We start from the raw sequence: 24516 nt of genomic DNA, 5'->3' as shown, positions 1-24516 counted from the left end.
AGGTTGACCCCCTTGCAAAACCAGGTTGTTTTGTGAAGAATATGCCACCTTATTTTGCATGCGTTTACAACGCATGGTGTTACATATTGGCTGTTACAACAACCGCGTTGTTAGTTCGCATACCGTTATATCGCAAGTCGGAACAACGACTTGCGTTGTAAGGAGCGTTGGATGTTGGAATAGTATAATTTACTATTCCAAATCCAGTCTGTGCTGACAGTAGGGAAGGTGTTGGATTTTAAATCCAACAACTTCTGGCCCTTACAACGCAAGTCATTGTTCCGACTTGCGTTGTAACGGTATGTGAACTAACAACGTGGTCGTTGTAACGACCGTGTTGCTACGCCATGCGTTGTTTTGAATGCTTTGTTAACTCTGTTTACTATGTTTGGGCTCTTGCCTGTCGCAAGTACTTGACCCAACCATGCGAGTGAGGTACCATTTTTATCTGGAGACCTGGGGGAATGCTGGGTGCTAGAACATTTGTGGATCCATGCAGATTCCAGAACTTTAACACACAGAAATTTGAGAAAAAAGTGATTTTTTCATCTAAATTTGAGGTTTGCTGGGGATTCTGGGTAGGAAAACATTAGGGGACCCACACAAGCAATACCTCTCTGGACACCCCAGGGTGTCTAGTTTCTAAAAATGTTTAGATGTGCTAGGTTTCCTTAGGTGCCGGCAGAGCTACGAGTCAGAATCCACAGCTAGGCACTTTGCAAAAAAAGGGTCATTTTTCACTGTGAAAATGTGGAGTGTCCAAGTTTTGGGTCATTTCCTGTCACACACAAGACATACCCACACAAGTGAGATACCATTTTTCTCAGAAGACACTGAGAATGGGGGGGGGATTTTGTGTATCCACACAGATTCCAGAACTTTCCACCACAGAAATGTGAGGAAAATGTGTTTTTTTTGCAAAGTTGGAGGTTTGTAAGGGATTCTGGGTAACAGAACCTGGTGAAAGCCAGTCAAGTCGCCCCATACTGGATTCCCCTAGGTGTCTAGTTTTCAAGAATATATAGGTTTGCTAGGTTTTCTTATGTGCCGGCAGAACTAGGGATCAAAATCTACAGCTAGGCACTTCGCAAAAAAAAGAGTCCGTTTTCACAGTGAAAATGAAGTGTGTCCACGTTGTATTTTGGGCCGCTTCCTGTCGTGGGCACTAGACCTACCCACACAAGTGAGGTACCATTTTTATCGGGAGACTTAGGGTAACACAGAATTGTAGAGCAACTGTTAATACCTATTGACTTTTGACGCATTTCTGCCTTCCAAATTAAAGACAATGTGTAAAAAAGAAGTCACTTTAAAAAATGTCCTACAATTCTCATGCTAGTATGGGTACTTACAATTTCTGAAATATGCAAATAGCTACTGTTTCTAAACTCTATATTTTGTTCCAGTTTCGAAAATACATAGGTGTCTTTCATCCCGATTTTTCACTGTATATATTTTCCCAAATTAATTGCTATATACCCGGTACATAATAAAAAGAAATTGAAAGAGGCTGCTCAGTTATTGGCTCTGGGTTCGTCAGGTTCATGGTGAATCTACAAGTCCTATATATTCCCACAACCAGAGGGGTCCACAAAATGTAACAGTACATTGTTTTTAAACAACTGTCATAATTAGAAGTTGTTACAGGTGAAAACGTTGGCACAAATTGCTGTCTTTTTTAACTCATGTTCGGTTTTTCCTATATTCAACTGTATAGATTTTCAGGATCCATTTTTGCTTTCATGCCCATTTCTACCATTAACTGGAAGAAGGTTGAAAGCACACAAAATAGCAAAAATAGGCAATGTCCCAGTAAAATGCCAAAACTGTGTAAAAAATGTTGGTTTTCTGACAAAAGTCTGTCAGTCCCTGAAAGCTGGGAACATGGTGATTTCAGCCCCACAAATCCTTCGTTGATACCTTTAGCAGAGGAAAAACAGACGCTTTCATTTGCAGCAATGTTTCCCATTTTTCCTCAAAAAAGCAAACATTTAGCTGTATTAGGCTAATTTCTGGGTCCCCCCTAGGGGAACCCACAGACCCTGAGTACTTTGAGAATCCCCATGATGTTGGTAGATAGGGACGCAAATTTGCCGTGAATACCTTATGATGTCAAATAGTTACAGGGGCCTAAGCGTGAACTGCCTCAAATAGCAAAAAAAAAGGCTTAGCACAGGGGATGGGAAAAGGCCTAGCAGCTAAAGTGTTAAGGAAAGCTGCAATTCTGGAAATGTCCATCATGTCTCATATATAGTAAATAAATGCTCCCGATAATATGGCCACATCACTCCCTCAAGCAGGCTGGCCGCCATCACACTCAAGAACTGCAAGTATACAAAATGAGAATTTTGATTGATCAGTTTTCTGTGGGTAACTGCAAAAGAGGTGAACAAGAACAGATTATCCTATCTTCAAAGTGATCTTTGTAGGTAAAGTGGAGACACATAGGGGCCTATTAGGATTGCGGTTTTTCCGCATCCTCCGGGCCGGCGGAAGCCACCGCTGGCCCAGAGGATGCGGAAAAACCGCAGCGGACCCACCAGAGACCCACCGCCACATTAGGATGGCTGGTGGGTCCTGGTTTCAGTCCGCAGCTGTTCCGCCGCGGTTGGCTTACAACCGCGGCAGAAAAGCTCTAATATGGTGGCGGTGTCTCTCAGACACCGTCCACCATATTAGGAAATGCCTGAAAAAATGCTTTTCCGCGGCGGATTTTCCGCCGTGGAAAAGCATGTGGTACTTCACTGCGGGGGCCCGTTGCGGGCCCCCTAGGTGAAGGGGGGTTGGGGGGTGCACATGGGGGGTACCTATGGTACCCGCCTGCATTTGTATGCAGAGATCGGCAGGCACCGCGCGGTGCCTGCCGCTTTCTGCATACAAATGCAAAGTATGCTTTTTTAACATTGCGGCGGGTGCAGCTTGAAGCTGCACCCGCCGCAATGTTAAGGATAGAGGATGTGACCGCCACCCTGGCGGTCACATCCTAATCTTCACGGGGGGAACGCCGCTGCCCATGCGGACGTTCCCCCCTACTCTATGGTGGCGGACGGACTCAGGTCCGTCCGCCATCATAATCGGCCCCATAGTTTCAAGTATTGTAACAGATCTTCTGAATGCACTTGTAAACATGAAAATGGGATTATAAACCTACTAAGGAGTCACAGTGTTACCAATGGCCTGTGTAAATTAAAAATACATTCAGGTCAGTAAACCACACTGTGGGGAGAATGCTGGACTCCCTTGTGTCATTGTGGTAACATCTATGCCAGAGCATGAAGAGGGATGATGCATCGGCAAACCCAGAGAGACCAAAAGGTGTTCACACATACATCCCCATCATTAACCCCTTCGATGCTGGCCCGTTTCCGCCGCTGTGCGGTAAACAAACAAACAGGGCGGGGCCGTGACGAACCCCAGCCGTCATCCGCACACGAGCACCGCGGAGCGTGACGGCTGGGGTTCGTCACCAGCATGCAAGGGGTTAATAGCAATATGACAGACCTTGGGAGCATTTCACCACATTCACTTCTTTGGTGACCCAAAGTGAAGCAAACAGCTGCATCTATAGTAGAACCTGACGAGCGACTCTAGGGGACATATTTATCATTATGTCGGGCAGCAAGACACCTTGACACAGTGTGCCGTGTGAGAGGGCAGGAATGTGCTGTATGAGCATGATATTATGCACCCCTGTCCTTTACTTGTGCTGGGGCACTACCTGCTGTCTTGCATCAATGGAGGCAAAGGTGGCTGTGTTGGGGGGAAGATTGTTTTTGTGCAGGAAGGCGGAACTTATGTTTTGCATCACCCTTGTGTGGCACAAGGGCATCGCAACACCATGATAAATTTACCCCTAGATCTCAAGTACTGTTTTTGACTCAAACGACAGTCTGATGAAAGACCAAAACATCTCAAGGAAAAAAGATATGTTTGATCGCTGGTTTTCTAAACGTTAACGAAGTGGCAAATCAGCCTTTTCAACTCGTAACTCTACCCACAGTGTCCAAGGATGGTTGAACATAATTACTGGAGTGTTTAGTGATCCAGCCAGACACGGACACCATGCAACCTGCCTTGCTGATGCTTCGCATACGGCTAACCTGAGCTCCAATGTCCCTTGGCACTGTCATCAAAACATTGCTTAGAAACAACCTACCTGTACTGAACGACTTGTACACCTGTTCCAGTCAAGTGAGTATGGAGAATTAAAGCAACCACCTGCATGTCTGGAATTGGCTCACCGACCACCTACCAGAAGATGTAAAACATACATTTAGTCATTTTGCAAAATAGAAAAAGCAACAGCCCGCCACCATCAGAGCTCATCAGAAGGACATTAACTACACTACAACAATACATTAATTAGAAAAGGGGCTGGTGGGCTAATTCTGAATGGCGAGCTATAAAAGCTATACATTTTCTGTTTTAATCGTTTTAAAAAATATTTTTCAGAAGCCAAATTTCTGTAGAATTTACATGATCAAGAAAAGTGGTAAATCAGGTAGTACCCGATAAAGAGTGTAAGAAGCTAGCCAATTGATATTTAAACTTTGTTTGTTTTAACAACAATTGACTTTGATGAAACAATGGTATACAATGTTTTATATTTATATAAAAATCATTAGCAGCGTTGTGAGTTTGTGATGTGCTAATTATCATGAGACAGAGAGAGTGTGAAGCAGAAATGCCTAATTTGAATCCGGACAGAGACATTCAACATTACAGATATCTAAAGTCAATAAAAGTAGTACAATTCAGATATCTATTAGTGTGATGTAGTAGCTAAAGTTGATCTGATATTAGTTTGCTTTTTGCAAAGATGTTTTTGTGTCCTAAAAGTCTTGCTTGTTTATGCCTATGGAGCTGTCTAAACCCTTGTATTCTTTTGAGGTTAATAAAATGAGTTCCACTGAGTTGGGAAATATTGCCATAAAAAACGTATAAAATGATGAAAAATGAGCAGCAGATGGTTCATGCCCCAGTATTCACCTGCATTCCAAAGCAGGGTACATACTGAGTTAAGTGGGGGTGATTCAGGATTGTGTGTGTGTTGGGGAACACATTGCTCTCAAGATATTGCACATTCCAGTTGTTCTAAACCCATACTGCTGATGACTATACCGAGAGGCAGCTTTAGGGTGGTGCCACCATTGTGGCCAACCTGGGCAATGGCAGGGTGAGCGGCACTGATCTCAGGGGAGAACACTGTGTTTAGCAATAACTTTCAATTTTAAAGCACCTGCTACCGAGTTCCGTGTGCATTTAGATTTCAGGCAACGATAAAAAAGTCAAGAATCAAGAGAACTCATGGGATTAATGTTCCTGCTACAAAAAGAGATCAGAGTTTTGTCTAGTGGCAGTTTTGACTCAACATAAAAAAGCACAGAGGCGTAATATGCCTGCTGCAAAGAACGAATCTGTAGTTTATGTGGATAGCTTAGTGGATTAGTAAAACCAGCCTTTACTACCATTTTAAAACAAATGAAATGTATGTGAGTGGGGCTGTAGAAAGATGAGGGGCACTTTTGCTGGAGGAGGAGGTCATGGGAGGGCACCAAAAAAGACAATCGCACTGCTCCCTCATTGGAGACCCTCAGGTGCAGCTTGGCATTTGACTCAGAATGAGGACATTGAGTGGCTGATCACACCCTTATAAGTAGGTTTTAATCGTATAGCTGCATTCCATACAATATGTTAAGATTGACCTACCTAAGTTTAAAGCTTATGAGTTGTACATGCTGTAGTTGTCTTGCATTATGTTGACTGATCATCCAATCATAAAGTAGACGGGCGAGATGCGCAAATATTCACCACATAGGTTACGGTAATAATGGTATGATTTGTAATTATGAATCCTTGCTTTGCTGCTTCTCACTGCCAATGCAGCAAGGCAGCTTACTTGAAAATATTTCAAAACATAGAACATTTATAACATTAGCTTCCAACAAAGATGCCTGTGACTATCTATGGCAAACCTCATAACCTTCCCTAGCAATAAGGAAGAGAGAATGATGGTAGAAAGAGCCTGAAAAGGTGTGTTTTAGTTTGTAATGAAATGTCAAGAGACACAAAGGCAATCTGAGACTAAAGTTTAATGTTATGACTTTTGGTATTCCGAGAGGTAATTTACAAGTCATATATTTACATCCACAGTTAGGCCGGAATCTCTGGCTCAAGCCATATTTTCCAGCTCTGGTTGGAATCCTTGGCTCGAGCCGAATGAAGTGTAATCAATGAGCCGGAATGCAATTTTTACTAAAAGGAACTTTAGGAATGTGAGAAAAATTGTAGAGGAAATCATGAAAATCAGTATGGGAAGGGATAATGGTGTGGCCAGACACTACATCACATCCCAGAAAAGTTTGCTCCTTTGTATCATGGTAAATGCAGTCCACAATTGACTCTCCCCTCAGTGTTAGCTGTAGTGTGACACCAAAGTTTGGTGTAACACTACAGTCAATACTGAGAGGAGCGCACACTTTGGACTGCACGTACAATGATGCAAAGGAGCATTTCTTATATATCTGGGAATGTGTCAGGCCCCTCTCTATATTTCCCCAAACTCCGCCCTTTTAGCCACAAATATGTTCTATTCTCCCTGTACTGTCCTTGGTACCTCCCACACTTACTATATAGTAGTATTCAAACTTTGTGCAAAGAACAGAAAAGATACGAAAGGCAGAGGCAGAAGTCTCTGGTCATATGTTTGTGATCTAAATTTTGCATTATTTATGTATTACTAATTCAATGCTAACCTATGCACTACACAATGCAGTGGATCAATCTGGCCCACAGTAATTTCACTTTCACCTGCGTTGCCAAAGATAAACAGCATACTTGTAAATGAATCTAGCTGTTCAATCTATTCACCTCATTGAACTTATCAGTTTTGCAGACTGAAGTTTGTTTGAATGCAGCTGCCTTTGGAGGGATAAAGGCAAGTTTTTCTACAAAGATCCCTATCGTCAGAACTCCTGCATCAAGTTGCCTCAACTCTGTGGTGTAGTGAATGAGAATACCAGAGTTGTCTTTCTGACCTAGAAGAAAAGAGATAAACAACACTTCCTAACTGCAATACTTTGAACACGTGAGACATATCCGTCTAAGTTCTGACCGGTACAATGTGTCACCAATGTGTTCATTTAAAACAGCTTGGGGAAAGGTTGCATATATATCTTTAGCCTTCTTTTGTGTAGCTGATTTTCTAGCTACACTCCTTTGTCTTAAACAACAACTGTCCAAGTTACAATTATTTGTCCCAAAGCTGGTTTTAAAGATACTCTAAAACATTGGATTTACTTTTTTTCTAACTCTCTGTTATGAGGTTTCTCAAATTAGTGATTTTGAGATGGGTTAAATACACCCCTTTGGCTTCTTGATCAAGCACTCACAGGTGTAGGGAGGAATGGTTCCCAATTTTCCATCCAATGGCAATCACTTGTGGTGACATTCCAACTGGAACTACGGGATGACTGCTCTCAAGATGGGAACTCAAGCAATCCCATACCTGTTTCAGTGAAATCAAATATTAGTAATGAAATCCAAAGTGATTTCTAGTCGAAGGATAATTTGCAAGTGTTCCTCCCATTAATATATTGTATATTCTATATAATGCTCTAAGTGGCCAAGTGCTGGATTTGGCCCTCTCTTCAGGATCATCCCCAAACATGTTGCCTTCTCACTGCTGTTTCTATAACCAATTTTCATTGGCTCTTAGAACTCTGTGCATTTCTCCACTGTTAACCCTGGCTAAAGTGCTTGTGCTTACTCCCTACAACATGGTAAAATTGGCTTACACCTGATTGGCATACTTAATTTACTTATATGTCCCTAGTAAAGTTGTATACCATATGCCCAGTGCCAGTACATTAATTGCTTCTAGTGTACCTGCTGCATTTAAGGTGGCACCCACTTAACTAGCCATGGTTCAGTCCTACCATTGCAGCTTGTGTGTGGAGTTGTAAACTGCCATTTTGACCTGGCAAATTAAACTGAATATAGAACCAAGCCTTTCCTTTTAACAGATACAGTTGCACCCTAAGGTAGGGCGGGCCATAAACAACTCATAAGGCAACATGTAATGTGTTTAAAAAGTTAGACATGTACTTTTACGTTTTGCGTAGTGGGTAACACTAGCTTACCTCATTACATTTAATAAGTCATAACTTTTGAATTAAGTCAGTTTTTTTATTTTCCAAAAGGAGAACCAAAGTAGATGTCCGTGTACACAGCAACGTTATAACTTTTGATTGGGAACAGGTAGAAAAGTCATGTTTGGTGTCTGAGGGATTGTAATTGCAATTTAACAACCCTCTTTAATGCTAAAAATGTAACTTTTTGAAAGTTGGCATTTTCTTGCCCTAAACATTTGCCTGAAGCCTCTTCCTGTGTCACATGACCAGGTGTAGTTGGCAGTTCGTCTTTATGTATTCCTTCTGAACAGCCACACAATAGAGGGATTAGGAATGCGTGGATGGGCCGTCACAGGCATGATGGGGGGCAGAGATGTGACCAGCCCCACTTACCCATCAATAAGTTGGGCCCTGGTCACACACAAAGAACTTCACTCAGACTGTTGTGCCTGTAACCAGTCTGGGGTCAAAGCAGGAAGGCAGGAAAGTTTAAACACTTTTGTGGGGGGAGTCTCCAGAAGATTTTCCCCCTACAAAGAAGCACCAGGTTGAAAAAGGGACCCTTAGACCCACTTTTCAGGTCACTTCTGGGGGTGTGGAAGTCTCCGAACATGGACTGCTCTGCCCTTCTGCTGCAAGAAGAACTGCTACATTGCTGCCCTGCTACTCTGCTGCCCTGCTACTCTGCAGCCCTATTGCCTGAGGGACAAGAACTGGACCGGTACCTTGAACCCAGAGTGATTCAAAGGACTAGTATGTGGACCTCCTGATCAGAGCCTCAGGGACAGAAAATGTTCCATCTGTCTTGAACTCTGCACCCGGGACTGTGCCTGCTCTGGGTCCTAACCTCACAAGTGATGCCCCTCCACTCCTGGACTCTTGGAAGTGGGGCTAAAGGTGCTCAGCCAGCCCAGCTATGTTCTTCAGCAAGAACCAAAGCAGCACGATGAATCTCCTTGCAGCACTGAGCAATGCAACCCGCACACAGGACCTTGCATCACTGATCGAGACCTCATAAGAACCGGCACTCCATGATGCATCCCAAACTCTGGACCCCGTATCACAGACCTGCAGCTGATTGGAAATCCTACAGTTCAATGTATCCTTGATGCAACCCTTATACGAGTGCGCAAACAGGATTTTTGTCAATCTGGTGTCAAATAATTTTTTAATAGAATTTATACATTTTCTTGGGTTGTTGTTTCACTTTATTACTATTTAAGAGGTGGCATACCTACTCTACTTTTTGCCCCTAAGTTAAGCCACACTACAAAGTAGTTCACAGAGAATCCAAGAAGCGTGCATCATGGTCGATCATTTGACCAACTTTGAGATCTTGTATGCATTTTGTTTGAATTTGGAATGTTTTTAACTTGCTACTTTTTATCACATGCCCATCTTCTTATAACTAATTGAGGGTGGTGAAGTTATCTATTTTCCACACAGCAGATCTGCAATTTTGAAAGAAGTGACTAGATTGCCACTTTAATCCGTCTGATGATGATTGTCGTGCATTTGGCTGAAGCAGAGTACTCACCAGCCAAATATTATCTTTTTAACTTCTGGGGAGTGACCTGCAGTCATCTTGGTCAGTATTCTAGTTGCTGCGACATGTCAATGAGTAGATTTATAGGCAGAGAGGTAAAGCAGTATCTCCTGACTGTGTTCAATTTAATTAAGCAAACTTTCAAGGCACCTGCCCCATCCTTACCCGCTATACTCTTAAGACCCATTGCACAGTGGATGGAAGTTACAAGTTGGTAGAACAGTATGCCCTTTGACGCTCGTAAGTTAAATATATCCAGTGAAGGTTCTGGTTAGCTGGCCAGCTCCCAACCTTTACTGAATGGTCATTAGTACCCTGGTGTTATGTGATCTTCACTCCTCCAGTGCTGCGCTCAGAGAGATATTTCCTCGCAGAGCTAACATGCTGTAATGGGAAGCACAGCTACTCCTGTGGGCCTAATAAAACAATTAAAAGTGGCACATTTTAGCCCTCTGACCATATTTTGGACAAACCTGTTTTAGAAGATTGAGCAATCAAACAAACAAATCTACCAATATGGTTAAAATCAAAAGGGCACATATGAGATGTTCACATAAGAAAATGTTTTGGTCTGCAAAAAACTCTTCCTTTTAAGCCCTCCTCTAGCCACTTTACAGAAGAAAAGTGTAGCCTTAATGGCGAAGGCTGCAGATGCGACTGGCTTATGTGAAGCTCATTCCTGGCAATTTCAGGAGAGCACTCATGACCAGTGAATTCAATCCAGTAACTTCTAGTTCTTTATACTGATACTGATCCTTCTTGATCAAGAACTGGTCGTCACATTTTATGGATCCAACCTTCAGTGGCAACCGTAGGGCTCCAAAATATTAAAGCTGCTGGGCCTAAAGGCTTTCCAGCAGTTTGGCACCTTTCCAGGAACTTGAGGTGAAACATCTCTTCCTTTGTACAGATGTGTTTTCACTTTGTAAAATTTCTGAATGAGTGAATAGATAAAGTGTATCGATCTACAACAATTGTGCATTTTGTAATACATGTTATACTCTAATTAAAAGCAAACATTAAAATTAAAAAGAAAGTATTTCACATCACCATATCCATAGAGCAGCCTCTGTAGGTAGCAGGCGTTAGATTTTGAAAAAAAGGAATAATGATATTAAGATTTAAACAAAGTTCATTTAAAACAGCTTTTAATCTCTGCTGCTAGACTCCGTATGACATTCTTTTCATTTTATTGAATTATTATTGAATTATTTGTTGAGTTGGCAGTAGTGTGAGGCAGCCTCAGAGTGTGGTCACTGTATTGGAGAGAATAGGACGCTTACAGAATAGACATATATGACTTATTAATTCAGCAGCCTCAGGGCATTGTACAAAGGTGAATAAGATACATATACAATATAAATTAATTGCTATCCAGGATACCACACAGTGCAAGCACCGGAGTTTCGGAGTGCTCAATACAACATAATTAGTTAATAAATATTTGTATGTCAAAAATAGTGCAGGACACAATAGAGAGGTTGTTTTAGTTTTGAATACAGTTGTATATGAAATTGTTCTTTTTTTATTTTTGTTTCATTAGTGTTTATTTTGCAAGTTATTATTGTTTTAATGTTAAGCATCTGTAATTCTTTCAGTATAGTTTGTTTGATGTATTTGGAACTCATATATATGGATATAAATATATATCTATAGATGTATCTGGATAAATGGAACTATCTATGAACTTCATGTGCCTATGAATAAGAGGATGTTACCTCAAAACACGTCTGGCTGGAAGTTTACCTGGCTCTCCAATGCTGGTTTCCAAAGAGTAAAATCCAAATGGTTTCATCTGCGTGGGAGTCCGCTCTCGCTCGAATGAGTACTTTGGGATACAATGTATCTGTATACATATATATATATATATAGAGAGAGAGAGGCAGGTTGTTAATTTGGTAGGGAAATGTGGTAGGAAGCTTTAGTATCTCTCTATATTTAATTGTTATCCAGCGTTTTGTTTTATTTTTAATGAATGTATTTATTGATTAATGATGTACTACTTCAAGTTAATTGTAAATTATTTAATAGATCAGTTTAAATGCAGATTAATATTTTAAATTGTTACTTGGATAATTAAAGTATTGATTGTAACAACAACAACCCAGTAAAGAATTAGGGCACAAAGCCCCAAGAAAATGCAAAGTGACAATCAGTACTAACTGTTCTTAGTTGACCACAACCTATATACAATTTTTGTTTGACCGCGATGCACCATAAGGTAGATACACCAAGCCTGGAACTTGCCGCAGGTGATGTCATGATTGCGGGCTGTATGTCAGGCCCTCCTATGAGCCTAAAATCTGACTGCCATGAGACCAATGCAGCACCGCCTGTCCGCCATGTATTACAATCGTAATCCCGCAGGTAGGCTCAACACGTCTTTGGCGGTCCTCCTGCAGACAGCATGGTGGCAGCACCATAGGAGGACCGCCAAACTCGTAATAAGCCACTTGGTCTGAAGGTAACGCCGTTGACTATATTATTGGTTATAATATTGTGTATATTAATGTGTTGCAATAATTTGTATGTTAAATATTTGTAGTATTATTTGTTAAGTTAAAGTGTACTGTTAATTATTTTCAAGTATTATTTTAATGTATTTTGTGGGAGTTGTTTGGAGTGCTAAGTTGAAAGTGCATTGCAATTTTTAATTGGTAATTATTTTTTATTGCAAATGTATCAATTATAGGTTGTAATCATTTGTATTCAATTTTAATGTACAAAATACATAATTATGTACATTTGTTAAAACATATTCTATGTTAATACTTTTAATTATGAATGTTGCTTATTTTCGAGTGTGAATAGCAGATCTGACCCCTCCAAAGCCAGAGCGCTTCCCTGAATAGAAAAACTTACCCTTGTCCCTATTTTTTATTATGCTTGGGAGTAAATAGTTTATCCGATGCCTCCTTAGTACAACATTTTGCCTACCGTTGCTTGGGATGGAGTAGAAATAGAAAATATAGTAGAGCATTTAGAAAATCTGACCTCTCCTAAGTCCAACACTTTCCTTACTGTTGTTAGTGTTGGAATGAGAATAGCAAATGTGACCCCTCCAAAGACCAACACTTTCTCTGATCTTTTTCAGGTTCTAGTGGGGATAATACAGTCAATGCCGACAAAGTCCAAAGCTGCCCAAATTGTTGATTATGTCAGAGTGAGAATAGTAAATCTAACTCTTCCAAATACCACCCTTTCCCTACTGTTGCTCATGTTGGAGTGAGAATAGTAAATCTATCCATTCTAAAGATCACACTTTCCTTACGGTTGCTCAAGTTGAAGTGAGAATATCAAATCTAACATTTTTGCTCAGGTTGGAGTGGGAATAGTGCCCTGCAATATCCACCAGTTTCCTTATTGTTGCTTACTTTGGAGTGAGAATAGTACATATGAACCTTGCAAATGTAAGCTGCTGTTTATACTGGAGTGGGAATAGTAAATCTGACCTCTCCAAAGTCCAACAATTTTTCATTTGGTTTGTAACAATATTTTGGTCTTTTGTATGTTATGTAGACAATATTTTTAATTCAATATTGCAAGAATGAAGACTTAATATGTTTGTCCACCATAGTGTTTTGCATGTGTTTTTGCATTTTGCCTACGATATTTTGTTGTGCGACCAAATAAGATGCACATGAAATGCACCTATGTTATTATAGGTAGTGGAAGCCCTTCCTTGTGGTAAATAGAACTCACACAGAATTTACATTTATGACCATACAACACACACTGTATAGGTGGGTGGACTACTGCACTGAGGTGAAGCAGATGTATGTAGAACACTAGTCATAGATCAGACACAACAATGAATAGAAAACAGAGCAGTAGACTTTAGTGTTGGTCCCAAGCCGATAGAAAGAATTGTCTCTGAAACAGCAAATCATCCAAAGATAAGTTTAGAAGGAAGGAATGGGTTCCACAGCCAAACACCTACCACTTTTCAGCTCCTGGTTATTGTAGTGGTTTTCTAGTCTGATGAACTGCGGATCGAGATTTGTGCCCAATGACATTCCAGCATTGGTTGGCAATGTGAACGACTGGAAAGGGGAAAAAAGATAAATTTTGACAAAAGGATTAGGAGCAATGATATTTGCGAGCTTTGTTCAGCGTCACCCCCTTTGTACCATGGGGATCACAGAAAATGCAACCTACAATGCACTTAGGATTGAAAAAATATACCATTGATATGTGTGTGTAGATATGTGTCTTTTCTCCTTGGCCACTGGATTTATGCAGCAATGGAGGGGAGTGGGTAGACTATGTTATGCAGAGTTATGTGGCACATTCTGTGAATCATTATCTCGCTATTATGACATTTTAACACGTACATTGATACATAACCATTGTCAGACATATCGGACATACACTGTAGAAAAGGTTTTATTCTGGCAAATCAGAATCACCTTTTTCTGTAAACTGCGCAGTTAAACACTCAGAATACAACAACTTGTAGAAAACATGCAGTGCTACATTCAACCATAAACAAACATCCAAATATGTTTTTAAATCTGTCTTCATTGTTTAGATGTATTCTCTTTCCAAAGTGAAGTTATTTCGCTTCTGACATTACAAAGAAAAATACATTGCTGGTGCGTTTACTGAAAATGATTGAAGTGTAGCAAGAAGTTGTAAGAATATTTAAACCAACAATCAATTATTAGTTTCAATGATTTAATTACTTTTCAAAGTGAATACATATTTTCATGGTACACTCAATGAGATATTCTAGTCCATGAAAAAGAGCATTGATACTTATTGGATGACAGGCCCTTCTCTTTTGTACCTGGTTAGTACCTATATGTAGTATTAACAGCGGCTGTGTTGAATCTCATATACCATTTAGGGCTTGATTACGATGCCGGAGGAAATGGCTCCGACCCTCTGTTGGAGCCATTCATACAGCATGGTAATCAGCTGTTCGGATTCCTTTCCGACCAAACCATTCGGTAAGCTTCCAGTAGTCCCTTGGGCGGCTCTTACCGCCCGAAGGATTACAATGGCAGATTTCAACAGCCTTTCTGTGCTGGCCTTTCTGACACAGAAAGGCTGTAGGAATCTGACTTTGGGGGCCACCAGCAGGGCCCCCTTGCGTGCAAGGCCACTGGATAGCAGCCTAGTGGGCACCTATGGTGTCCCCCTGTTGATCCCTGCACCCAGAGGCAGGCACCTTGAGGAGCCTACCCTGGGGTGCGGGGATGAACTGAACCTCAGCGGTTTATAACGAGAGCTTGCATTCTGGCCAGAATTCATGCTCCCATTTTGAAGAATAGAAATGCAACTTAATGGGTGGGTTGGGACCAAAGACAGGAGGTTGTTCGGTCCCAGTTCCCAAACGATGTCAGATGGACTCAGGTCCACCTGATATCGTAATCGGGAAAAAAGTGTTAGAAAGAGACACAAATGGCAGAGCTATGGTGACAGAAGGGGCCAAGTGGGAAAAGCCGGAGCATTCAATGTGCTCAATTAAGTTTCAGAAATCAAATACAGAAGATCAAATGCAGCTCCAAGGACCAATAGGAAATTCAAAAGGCAGCTAAGAGTTCTTAAGCCATAACTCCCTGGGTGAGCCAAAGGAATTCCAAATTAATATCCCAAAGTAGCACTGATCAATGAGAAATCGAAATAATTGATAAACATCTAAACAAAACAGGTATTCCAAATGTCAAACAATTGCAGTTTCAAGCAGCATCCAAGAACGCTTTAACATCTTATTCTTCAGTGAAAGTAAACTAATGCTTGTTATAGGTGACTGTCAATGACAGTGTAAGACAGCCAAGAGTGTTACTGTACAGTATCCGACAGATGCCGCTCGCTCATACTTCCAGCTGGTAGCAGCTCAACTATAATGTCCACAGCCGGTATTCGACATGGCTGCAAAAACAAAACATCTGGGTCCTGCTGACTTCTAATGGGGATGCACTGGAACTAAGCATAGGGATATGGACTAGCCCCAACCCAATCTCCTGACTGGAGGACGACATGGCTCAGTGTGCAGTCAGTATGCTGCAGCTTGGCCCACCTTCAGCAGGATACCAAGTAGTTCAAGTTCAAGTTCAAAGATTTGTATAGCGCACTACTCATCCAGAGGGTCTCAAGGCGCTTGGGGAAGGGGGGGGGGGGTCAGTTTTTGTCGAATAGCCAGGTTTTGAGTTCTTTTCTGAAGGAGATGTGGTTTTGTGTAAGGCGGAGGTGTGTAGGGAGTGAGTTCCAGGTCTTGGCTGCAAGGAAGGAGAAGGACCTGCCACCCATGGTGGATTTTCGGATGCGCGGGACTACGGCGAGGGCTTGATTGGACGATCTAAGTTGGCGGGTGGGTGTGTAGAAGGACAGTCGAGTGTTGAGGAATTCGGGTCCTAGTTTGTAGAGGGCTTTGTGTGCGTGGGTGAGAAGACGGAATGTAATCCTCTTGTTGACGGGAAGCCAGTGGAGGTCTTTTAGGTGTCCGGTGATGTGATCTTGGCGAGGGATGTCTAGTATGAGTCTTGCTGATGCGTTTTGGATGCGTTGGAGTTTCTTCTGTAGTTTTGCTGTGATTCCGGCGTAGAGTGTGTTACCATAATCCAATCGGCTCGTGACCAGGGCATGGGTGACAGTCTTTCTTGTTTCGAGGGGGATCCATCGGAAGATCTTTTTGAGAATGCGAAGTACGTTGAAGCAGGAGGATGAGACTGCGTTGACTTGTCTGGACATCGAGAGAGAGGAGTCAAGGATGAAGCCCAGATTGCGTGCGTGGTCAGTGGGTGTGGGTGCTGTGCCCAGAGCGGAAGGCCACCATGAGTCGTCCCAGGCAGAGGAGGATGGTCCTAGGATGAGCACCTCCGTTTTGTCTGGGTTGAGTTTTAGGCGGCTATGTTTCATCCATTCGGCTACTTCTTTCATGCCTTCGTGAAGATTGGTTTTGGCGGTGTTAGGGTCTTTGGTGAGGGAAAGAATTAACTGGGTGTCGTCGGCGTAGGAGATGATGTTGAGGTTGTGTTGACGCGCAATGGAGGCGAGTGGACTCATGTAGACGTTGAAGAGGGTGGGACTGAGTGATGATCCTTGTGGTACTCCACAGATGACTTCAGTGGCATCAGAGTTGAATGGGGGAAGTCGGACTCTTTGAGTTCTCCCGGCGAGGAATGAGATGATCCAATTCAAGGCTTTTCCTTGTATGCCGATGTTGCTGAGGCGTTGTATAAGGGTGTTGTGGCAGACTGTTTCGAATGCGGCGGAGAGGTCGAGGAGGATGAGGGCCACTGTTTCTCCGTTGTCCAGTAGTGTTCGGATGTCGTCTGTGGCTGCGATGAGGGAGGTTTCGGTGCTGTGTTTTGCTCGGAATCCGGACTGTGAGGGGTCGAGTGAGTTGTTGGATTCAAGGAAGGCGGCGAGTTGGCTGTTGACGGCTTTCTCAATAACTTTGGCGGGGAAGGGGAGGAGGGATATGGGTCGGTAGTTTTTTAGTTCAGCTGGGTCTGCTGTGGGGTTTTTCAGGAGGGCGCTGAGTTCGGCGTGTTTCCAGCTTTCTGGGAAGGTGGCAGAGTTGAACGAGCAGTTGATGACATCACGGAGATGGGGTGCGATGATGGAGTCAGCTTTGTTGAAGATGTGGTGGGGGCAGGGGTCGGTTGGCGAGCCAGAGTGGATTGAGTTCATTAGGCGGATGGTGTCTTTGGTGGTGATTGGGTTCCAGGCGCTGAGGTTGTTAGTTGGCGGTGTGGGATCTGAGGAGGGTGGGGAGGTTAGTTCGCCGGGAGTGTTCTCGAAGCTGTTGTGGATGTCGGCAATTTTGTTGTAGAAGGAGGAGGATAGCGCATCGCAGAGGTCTTGGGAGGGAGTGATGTCGTTAGATGCAGCGGCGGGGTTGGTGAATTCTTTGACAATGTTGAAAAGTTCCTTGCTGTTGTGGGCGTTGTTGTCGAGACGATCCTTGAAAGCAGATTTCTTGGTGGATCGAATCAGTTGGTGATGTTTGCGGGTGGCCGTCTTGAGGGTGGCCATGATGTCGGTCGTTGGGTTTTTTCTCCATGTTTTCTCTAGGGTGCGGCATAGCTTCTTGGATTTTTTAAGGTCATCATTGAACCACGGGGCCTTTTTATTGCCTGAATTGATCTGGCGCTTTTTCAGGGGAGCTAGTTCGTCAGCGCTGTGGGTGATCCATTGCTTGAGATTGGTGGCCGCTTGGTTAGGGTCCGATGAGAGGTTGGGAGGGTTTTGGTTGAGCGATGTGAGGAGTTGGTCGGAGGTGATTTTGTTCCAGTTTCTCCGAGGAATAGGTTGTGTGCAGTTGTGGGTCAAGGTGGTTTTATAGCTGAAGTGAACACAGCTGTGGTCCGTCCAATGGAGAGCTGTGGTGTGGTCGAAGGAAATGTGCTTGCTGGAGGTGAAGATGGGGTCGAGCGTGTGCCCGGCAACGTGGGTGGGGGTGTTCACAAGTTGTTTGAGTCCGAGATTGGTCAGGTTGTCCAGAAGGGAGTTGGTGTTGCTGTCTTGTTTGTTTTCGAGGTGGAAGTTGAGGTCTCCTAATAGAATGTAGTTTTCGGAGGCGAGGGCATGTGGGCTGATGAAGTCAGTGATGTCATCGCTGAATTTAGTGCGGGTTCCTGGGGGCCTGTAGATGAGGGTGCCTCTAAGTGTGGTCCTGGGGTCGGTGTGGATCTGGAAGTGAAGGTGTTCGGCGGTAGCGAGGTTATCGTCGGTGCTGGTCATCATTTTGATGGTGTTCCTGTGGATGATAGCGATGCCTCCTCCTGTTTGGTTGGTGCGGTCTTTTCGGATGATCTTGTAAGCGTCCGGTATGGCTATGGCGATGTCGGGTGCTGATGATGTGTTCATCCATGTTTCAGTGAGGAAGGCGATGTCCGGTGATGCAGTGTCGAGTAGGTCCCAGAGTTCGGTGGCGTGTCTGTGGATCGAGCGGGTGTTTAGCAGGATGCACTTCAGGTGGTTAGACTCGGAGCTATGACTGGAGGGAGTGGATTTGGTGAGGGTCCTGGAGCAGGTGAACTTGCAGGAGAGGCAGGCGAATGGGCCGTGGGTCCGTCCTGGGGTGGCTTTGCAGCATTGTGGAGTGCGTCCGGGGTTGAGGGCGAGGAGAGTTGCGGCATTGTATGTTATTCTAGTGGGCTGGGTACGGCGTGGGCCAGGGGGCAGGGCGCTGGGCGCGGTCCAGGCGCGGACGGGCGCAGACGGGCTTACCTTTGGCGCACCTTCGGCGCGACTGGGGCGTGATCGCTGCGCGTGAACGCTGCGCGCAAATGCAACTGTCATAAATGGATAGTGAAGGGGGGAGGGGCGAGGGAGGGACAGCTGGGAGGCCAAGGGCGGGGTGTAGGTCCGAGCAAGGAGGCACCAACAAACGTGAAGATGGCTGCTACCAAAATAACCAAATTGGATTGGGCAGTACTACGTTGTGCAAACACGCATTCACAAATAATTAAGTAAATAAATTAAGTCACAATGCGGGCTGCGCGCTTCAAATTTGTCACTTTCTAGAATCCAGCAGCAACAGATACCAACAAGCTTGTTCTAGCCAGATTAAATCAATTAAGTCGATTCTGCAGCGCCTCTAAGTGAGAGCAGCACAGTTTAAAGTACGAGCAATGCGAGGAGGCAGAGATTGTAATGAATGCCAAGCGCTACGATACCACTGCAGTCGGGGTGGGGAGCTGCGTGGGTGAGCGGCCGCCTCTGGAAGGGTCAAGACGGTCACAAAGGATATGGCGGATGGTCGGGGTAGTAGGCTCAGTGGGAGGGAGGGACAGCTGGGAGGCCGAGGGCGGGGTCTAGGTCCGAGCAAGGAGGCACCAACAAACGTGAAGATGGCTGCTACCAAAATAACCAAATTGGATTGGGCAGTACTACGTTGTGCAAACACGCATTCACAAATAATTAAGTAAATAAATTAAGTCACAATGCGGGCTGCGCGCTTCAAATTTGTCACTTTCTAGAATCCAGCAGCAACAGATACCAACAAGCGTGTTCTAGCCAGATTAAATCAATTAAGTCGATTCTGCAGCGCCTCTAAGTGAGAGCAGCACAGTTTAAAGTACGAGCAATGCGAGGAGGCAGAGATTGTAATGAATGCCAAGCGCTACGATACCACTGCAGTCGGGGTGGGGAGCTGCGTGGGGGAGCGGCCGCCTCTGGAAGGGTCAAGACGGTCACCGCTGTTGCTCACACATGCAGTAGTGCATGTGTGAGCAACAGAACCTCAGACAGTAAATGCTCTTAAGTCAGGTCTTATGCAAAAAGGGATTCCCCAAGCCATCTGGCGCATTAGATGCTACGCGTGTATAACGTGTACCTCCTAAGGAGTCAGAACAGGCACATGGCAAAATACAAAACATTATTGACATGTCTCCGGTATGTGATGCAGGTCTGGTGATTATGCAACTCTGAGCTCTAATCCCAGGTTCCTCTCACAGGATAGTCCTTGTGAACAACATACGATGTAGAGATACCTCTGCGGAGGGCATGCCGACTAGCGGAGTACATCGCATACCCAGAGCCCATAGGATAGGGTTGAGGTGGGAGCCAGTGTGGTGTAAACAATAGTGGCCAAATTAACGTAACAACCACAGAGCATCATGGGATTTGTCATCATGGCGCTAACATATGTTATCTGATATACACCATAACACATAGGGGTGCACATATACTATCTCAACTGACAATGTCACCACAAGAGGTGAAAAGTGGAGGGGTGAGATCCAGGCATGAGTGTGTGCCCATAGATGCATCAAGTCTAACAATCTAGATGGGTGGCTTACACTTGAGGTGAAAAGAATTTTGTAAACACTGTACGGAGTACAATGAACTCTACTCACATTAAGGGGCCGATTATGATGGCGGACGGACCTGAGTCCGTCCGCCACCATAGAGTAGGAGGGACCGTCCGCAGGGGCTGCAGCGGTCCCTCCGTGCAGATTAGGATGTGACCACCAGTGTGGCGGTCACATCCTCAATCTTTAACATTGCGGCGGGTGCAGCTTCAAGCTGCACCCGCCGCAATGTTAAAAATGCATGCACGACATTTGCGTGCACAAAGCAGCAGGCACCGCACGGTGCCTGCCGCTTTGTCCACGCAAATGCAGGGGGGTACCATAGGCACCGCCCCATGTGCACCCCCCACCCCCCTTCACCAAGGGGGCACCCAAAGTCAATGTTCGTATGCTTTTCCACGGCGGAAAAGCCGCCGTGGAAAAGCATATCATTTCCCCCATCCGAATATGGCTGGTGGTGTCTGATAGACAACGCCAGCCATGTTAGAGCTTTTCCGCCGCGGTCGGAAGGCGACCGCGGCGGAAAAGCCGCGGACGGATTTTGAGACCCACCGCCATCCTAATTTGGCGTTGGATCTTTTGTGCCTCCGCAGCGGTTTTCCCGCATCCTCTGGGCCGTCGGTGGCTTCCGCCGGCCCGGAGGATGTGGGAAAACCGCGATCCTAATCGAGCCCATAATGTGGATATAGCAAACACTCAGATAAAGGGCCTAAATCTACCTTTCAGAAAATGTTACATGCACCTTCAGCATTACCTGCAGCTGGAGGACTTTGACTTAGTAATGGCAGAAAACTTCAGTTTTGATAGTATACATAGCAGGTTTACATGTGTGTCATCTGTAATCCTCACAAATGGTTCACCATTTCTTTTCTGCCCCAGAACTACCCCATCTTCTTTTGCTTTAGGAGGTAAGCGGTAGGCAGGCTTGGGGCAACTGGGAATGGCAGGGTCAGCCATGGATCCCAAGATGGCTTGACAGATTTATAAAGCATTAAAGGCAAATCAGAGTGAAAAACGTTAAAGTATTTCACCTCTCCAGATTTGGAGTATTTTTATTTTGAAGTGTGCAAACTCTACATGCATATATTTTAGCCGGGACATTTGCACATCATTGAGAACTGATTTAGGAGTCACGGTGTTCACATTTTACTTGGGTTTCATTTTCATGAATGCATAATATTTGTCCTTTGGAAGACAATACTCTAGTCTGCAACTTAAACTGAGTTAATATTGTCATATCACTCACAGAATGTTGAATTCCTGCACCGACAAATAAGCTCTGAGTTGGGATTTTGACTGTAAACTGTTTACAGCTCATGAGTATGAATGGAGGAGCAATGTAGATCTCTGGTTAAATGATATTGGTTCTAAAGTGTTTCCCGGATCCACCTTCTGTGGCTCAGTTCAGATTATCCCGAGACATGCAAAATGATCTCTAGTGGGGGCTGCAGGCAGAGTGGCATGCCTGAGGACCATGGGCGCTGCTCCCGGGAGAGCACAGGTCAGGAGAAAAACAGTCAATCAGCCAGGGAAGTAGTGCCAAATTTTTTTCTGTCCAATCCTGCTAAAGGGAGGAGGCAGCATTTTCTAGGGGTATTAAAAAGTAATAGATCCCACACAGAGACTGCATCCAAAAATAGAGGGTCATGAAAGTGTATAAAAAGTAGTTGGACACCATCCGGACCAGAGCGTTATAAACCCCATTTGATTTAGCTAACAGGCCTTTAAAAAATACTCTATAAAAAACTAAGTCATCCATGTGCATCTCCCTGGGACACCACAGTGAGTGCTCTGTGCAGGAACATCCACAGAAGCAAGGCCATCCTAAATGGAATTTACATTATACCCCTTGGTAGCCCCTAAGGCTTTGGGTCTCCCCAGAGGACCAGCAAGATGCAATATTTATAAATGTTTCCCTTAAAAGTGAGAGACTGCCATTAAATTTCCTCTGCGCAGCGGAGTGTCCGGGTCTGAGCTCAACGGCCCATAAAGAGCTTGGAGCTCCCTCAGATTCACTCTGTCCTCTACTCCCTGTGCCTACACCTGGGGGCTGTGCCTCCTTTGTGAAGACAACAAGGGGAGCAGAAAACGGGCTTCACCGTTGAGATGGAGGAAAGTGTGCCATGTTGGCAGAGGGGCCGACTAGTGTGGGTCAGAGGCCAGAGGAGGAGCAATGGACATCCAAAAAAAACTTATTTGCCACACAAATTGACCAAAAACAAAAAGTAGACAATTACTGGTCCTCATCAGCTAGATAAAAGGTTTAGCCACAACCCCAGTGGATCACACTGGAAGCTACTGGGATTCTGCAGGGAAATGGGCATATTTTATGGGTACGGGAATACTACCTTGTTTGGCTTCCCAGTGAGCACCATGCCACCCCTAAAGCTTTTACTGCAATCCTCAGCCCAGTTACTCACAGAGAAAAGTAAATTTGATCGCATCTGCCCTCTCATGAAGAAGCTTTGTTAGCTCCTTTTATAGGTTTGAATACAATTCAACCTCTGCATCATACTCATGGCCCTATCTGTGGGAATTCCCAGCTGCTTTACGGATCTGATGAACATCTCTGGTGAGTTGCTGCAGGGATGCAGAAGAGTATTGCAGCTTGAGTCATCTGCCTCTGAGCACAAACCATGAGGGATGTCTCCAGCCTTGGGTCTAGCAGGCATGGATGGAGTTATTTGGTGACCATGACCTGTCCCTAATGTGAGCTCCGTGCATGTTGCGAGGCACCTTACACATCATATCATTGGTATTTCTACCTGCCATCTTGTATATATCTGTAAATTTGTATTGCTTATTTTTAGAGAGAAATCACTGACTGCAATTTGTTTGATTGTTATATTTTTGTGGTTGCTGAGCTCTGTATCTCTCAGCAAGGCACCTCTGGGAGTAAACCTTAAACTGCACTACCTCTCCACCCTGATAGACAGGTCTTCAAATGGGTACTGGTTTCCAGTGTTGCAGTTCACAGAACAGGGGTTCCTGGAAGACAGAATTGAAAAAGTCTGGTTGTTAATATTAAACCCCTCTGCCGCTGGCAGGATTCCCCCACTGTGCTGGGGGGCAGGGGGCGCTGCGCGTGCAGCGCCCCCATGCTCATGACGAGGTCAGCTCGTCATGAGCCACGGCGCTCCGGTGCTCATGACGAGCTGAGCTCGTCATGACCGCGCCCGTTCCAATGGAACGTTCAGCACAGCAGGGGAATCAGCCCAGCTTTCGAGCGTTCCATCTAACGGGAGTGGCCACCGGAGTGCCGTGGCTCATGACGAGCTGACCTCGTCATGAGCGCTCAAGAGGTTAAACCCTGTGACTTCGGGTTGCCCAGGGACTCTGGGGCATATTATCAACAAATAGAGATAATTATCGCTAAATGAGCTTAGCAAATTTTTTTTATCGCTGCACATCGCCGGATATTATTGCTTAGATAATGTTCTATTAGCAACGTTTATCTCTAAAGCTATAAAATATCCGGTGATAGCGGTTTAATGTGTGAATATTGCTGGAAATCCAGCGATATTAAGGCCTTATCGCTAATAGGGACTTAACCTGAATATCCACCTCCCATTGGATATACAGGTTAAGTCCTGGTCTGAGCAGGCATTAGTTTCTAGCGATAATCACGCTTAGCGCAAATTCTTTTATCGCTTCGCCTGTCTAGCTAATAGGCGATAGCGGTGCTAGCGACTGATTTCAGTCACTAACAGGTTGGGTACACCCACTTTGCATGTCATAGTGATAAATATCGCTGACATGCAAAGCGGGCCACAAACCTGTAGCTATCACCTATAAGCTGTCGCTAACTGCTGTTAGCGACAGCCTGCTAATAGGGCGATAAAAATATTGCCGCTAAGGTAAAAGTCCCGCTAACGCGGCGATATTGCCCTTGATAATATGCTCCTCTCTTTTTATCACCACATTTCAGAAATATCTGTTAAACTATTTTTCTGACGTATGCTTGTCATTTTTTCTGTAAAGTTTTTTCAACTTTTTTTTTCTTTTCCCTTTCTTCTCTTGTCTTTAGCTTTTATCTTCTTGGTGTTTAATTGCTTCTCAGACTTTAAGC

At 44.3% G+C, this 24516-nt stretch overlaps 1 protein-coding gene across 1 annotated transcript in view; it reads right to left on the bottom strand.

Moving 5' to 3' along the window:
• The window catches only part of LOC144769986 (DBH-like monooxygenase protein 2), a 119512-nt gene that overhangs the window by 49891 nt on the left and 45105 nt on the right, over positions 1–24516 (bottom strand). Inside the window, exons 6-8 of the mRNA XM_078654182.1 lie at positions 13619–13721; positions 6871–7037; positions 4157–4248 (exon numbers count right to left, since the gene is read on the bottom strand). Of these exons, the coding sequence (XP_078510308.1) occupies positions 4157–4248; positions 6871–7037; positions 13619–13721 (362 nt within the window). The remainder of the gene's footprint in view (positions 1–4156; positions 4249–6870; positions 7038–13618; positions 13722–24516) is intronic.

The sequence above is a fragment of the Lissotriton helveticus genome, chromosome 7 (assembly GCF_964261635.1).
Source record: "Lissotriton helveticus chromosome 7, aLisHel1.1, whole genome shotgun sequence".
In the NCBI taxonomy this organism is placed as follows: Eukaryota; Metazoa; Chordata; class Amphibia; order Caudata; family Salamandridae; genus Lissotriton; species Lissotriton helveticus.
This window is presented reverse-complemented; position numbering and strand designations above follow the sequence as displayed.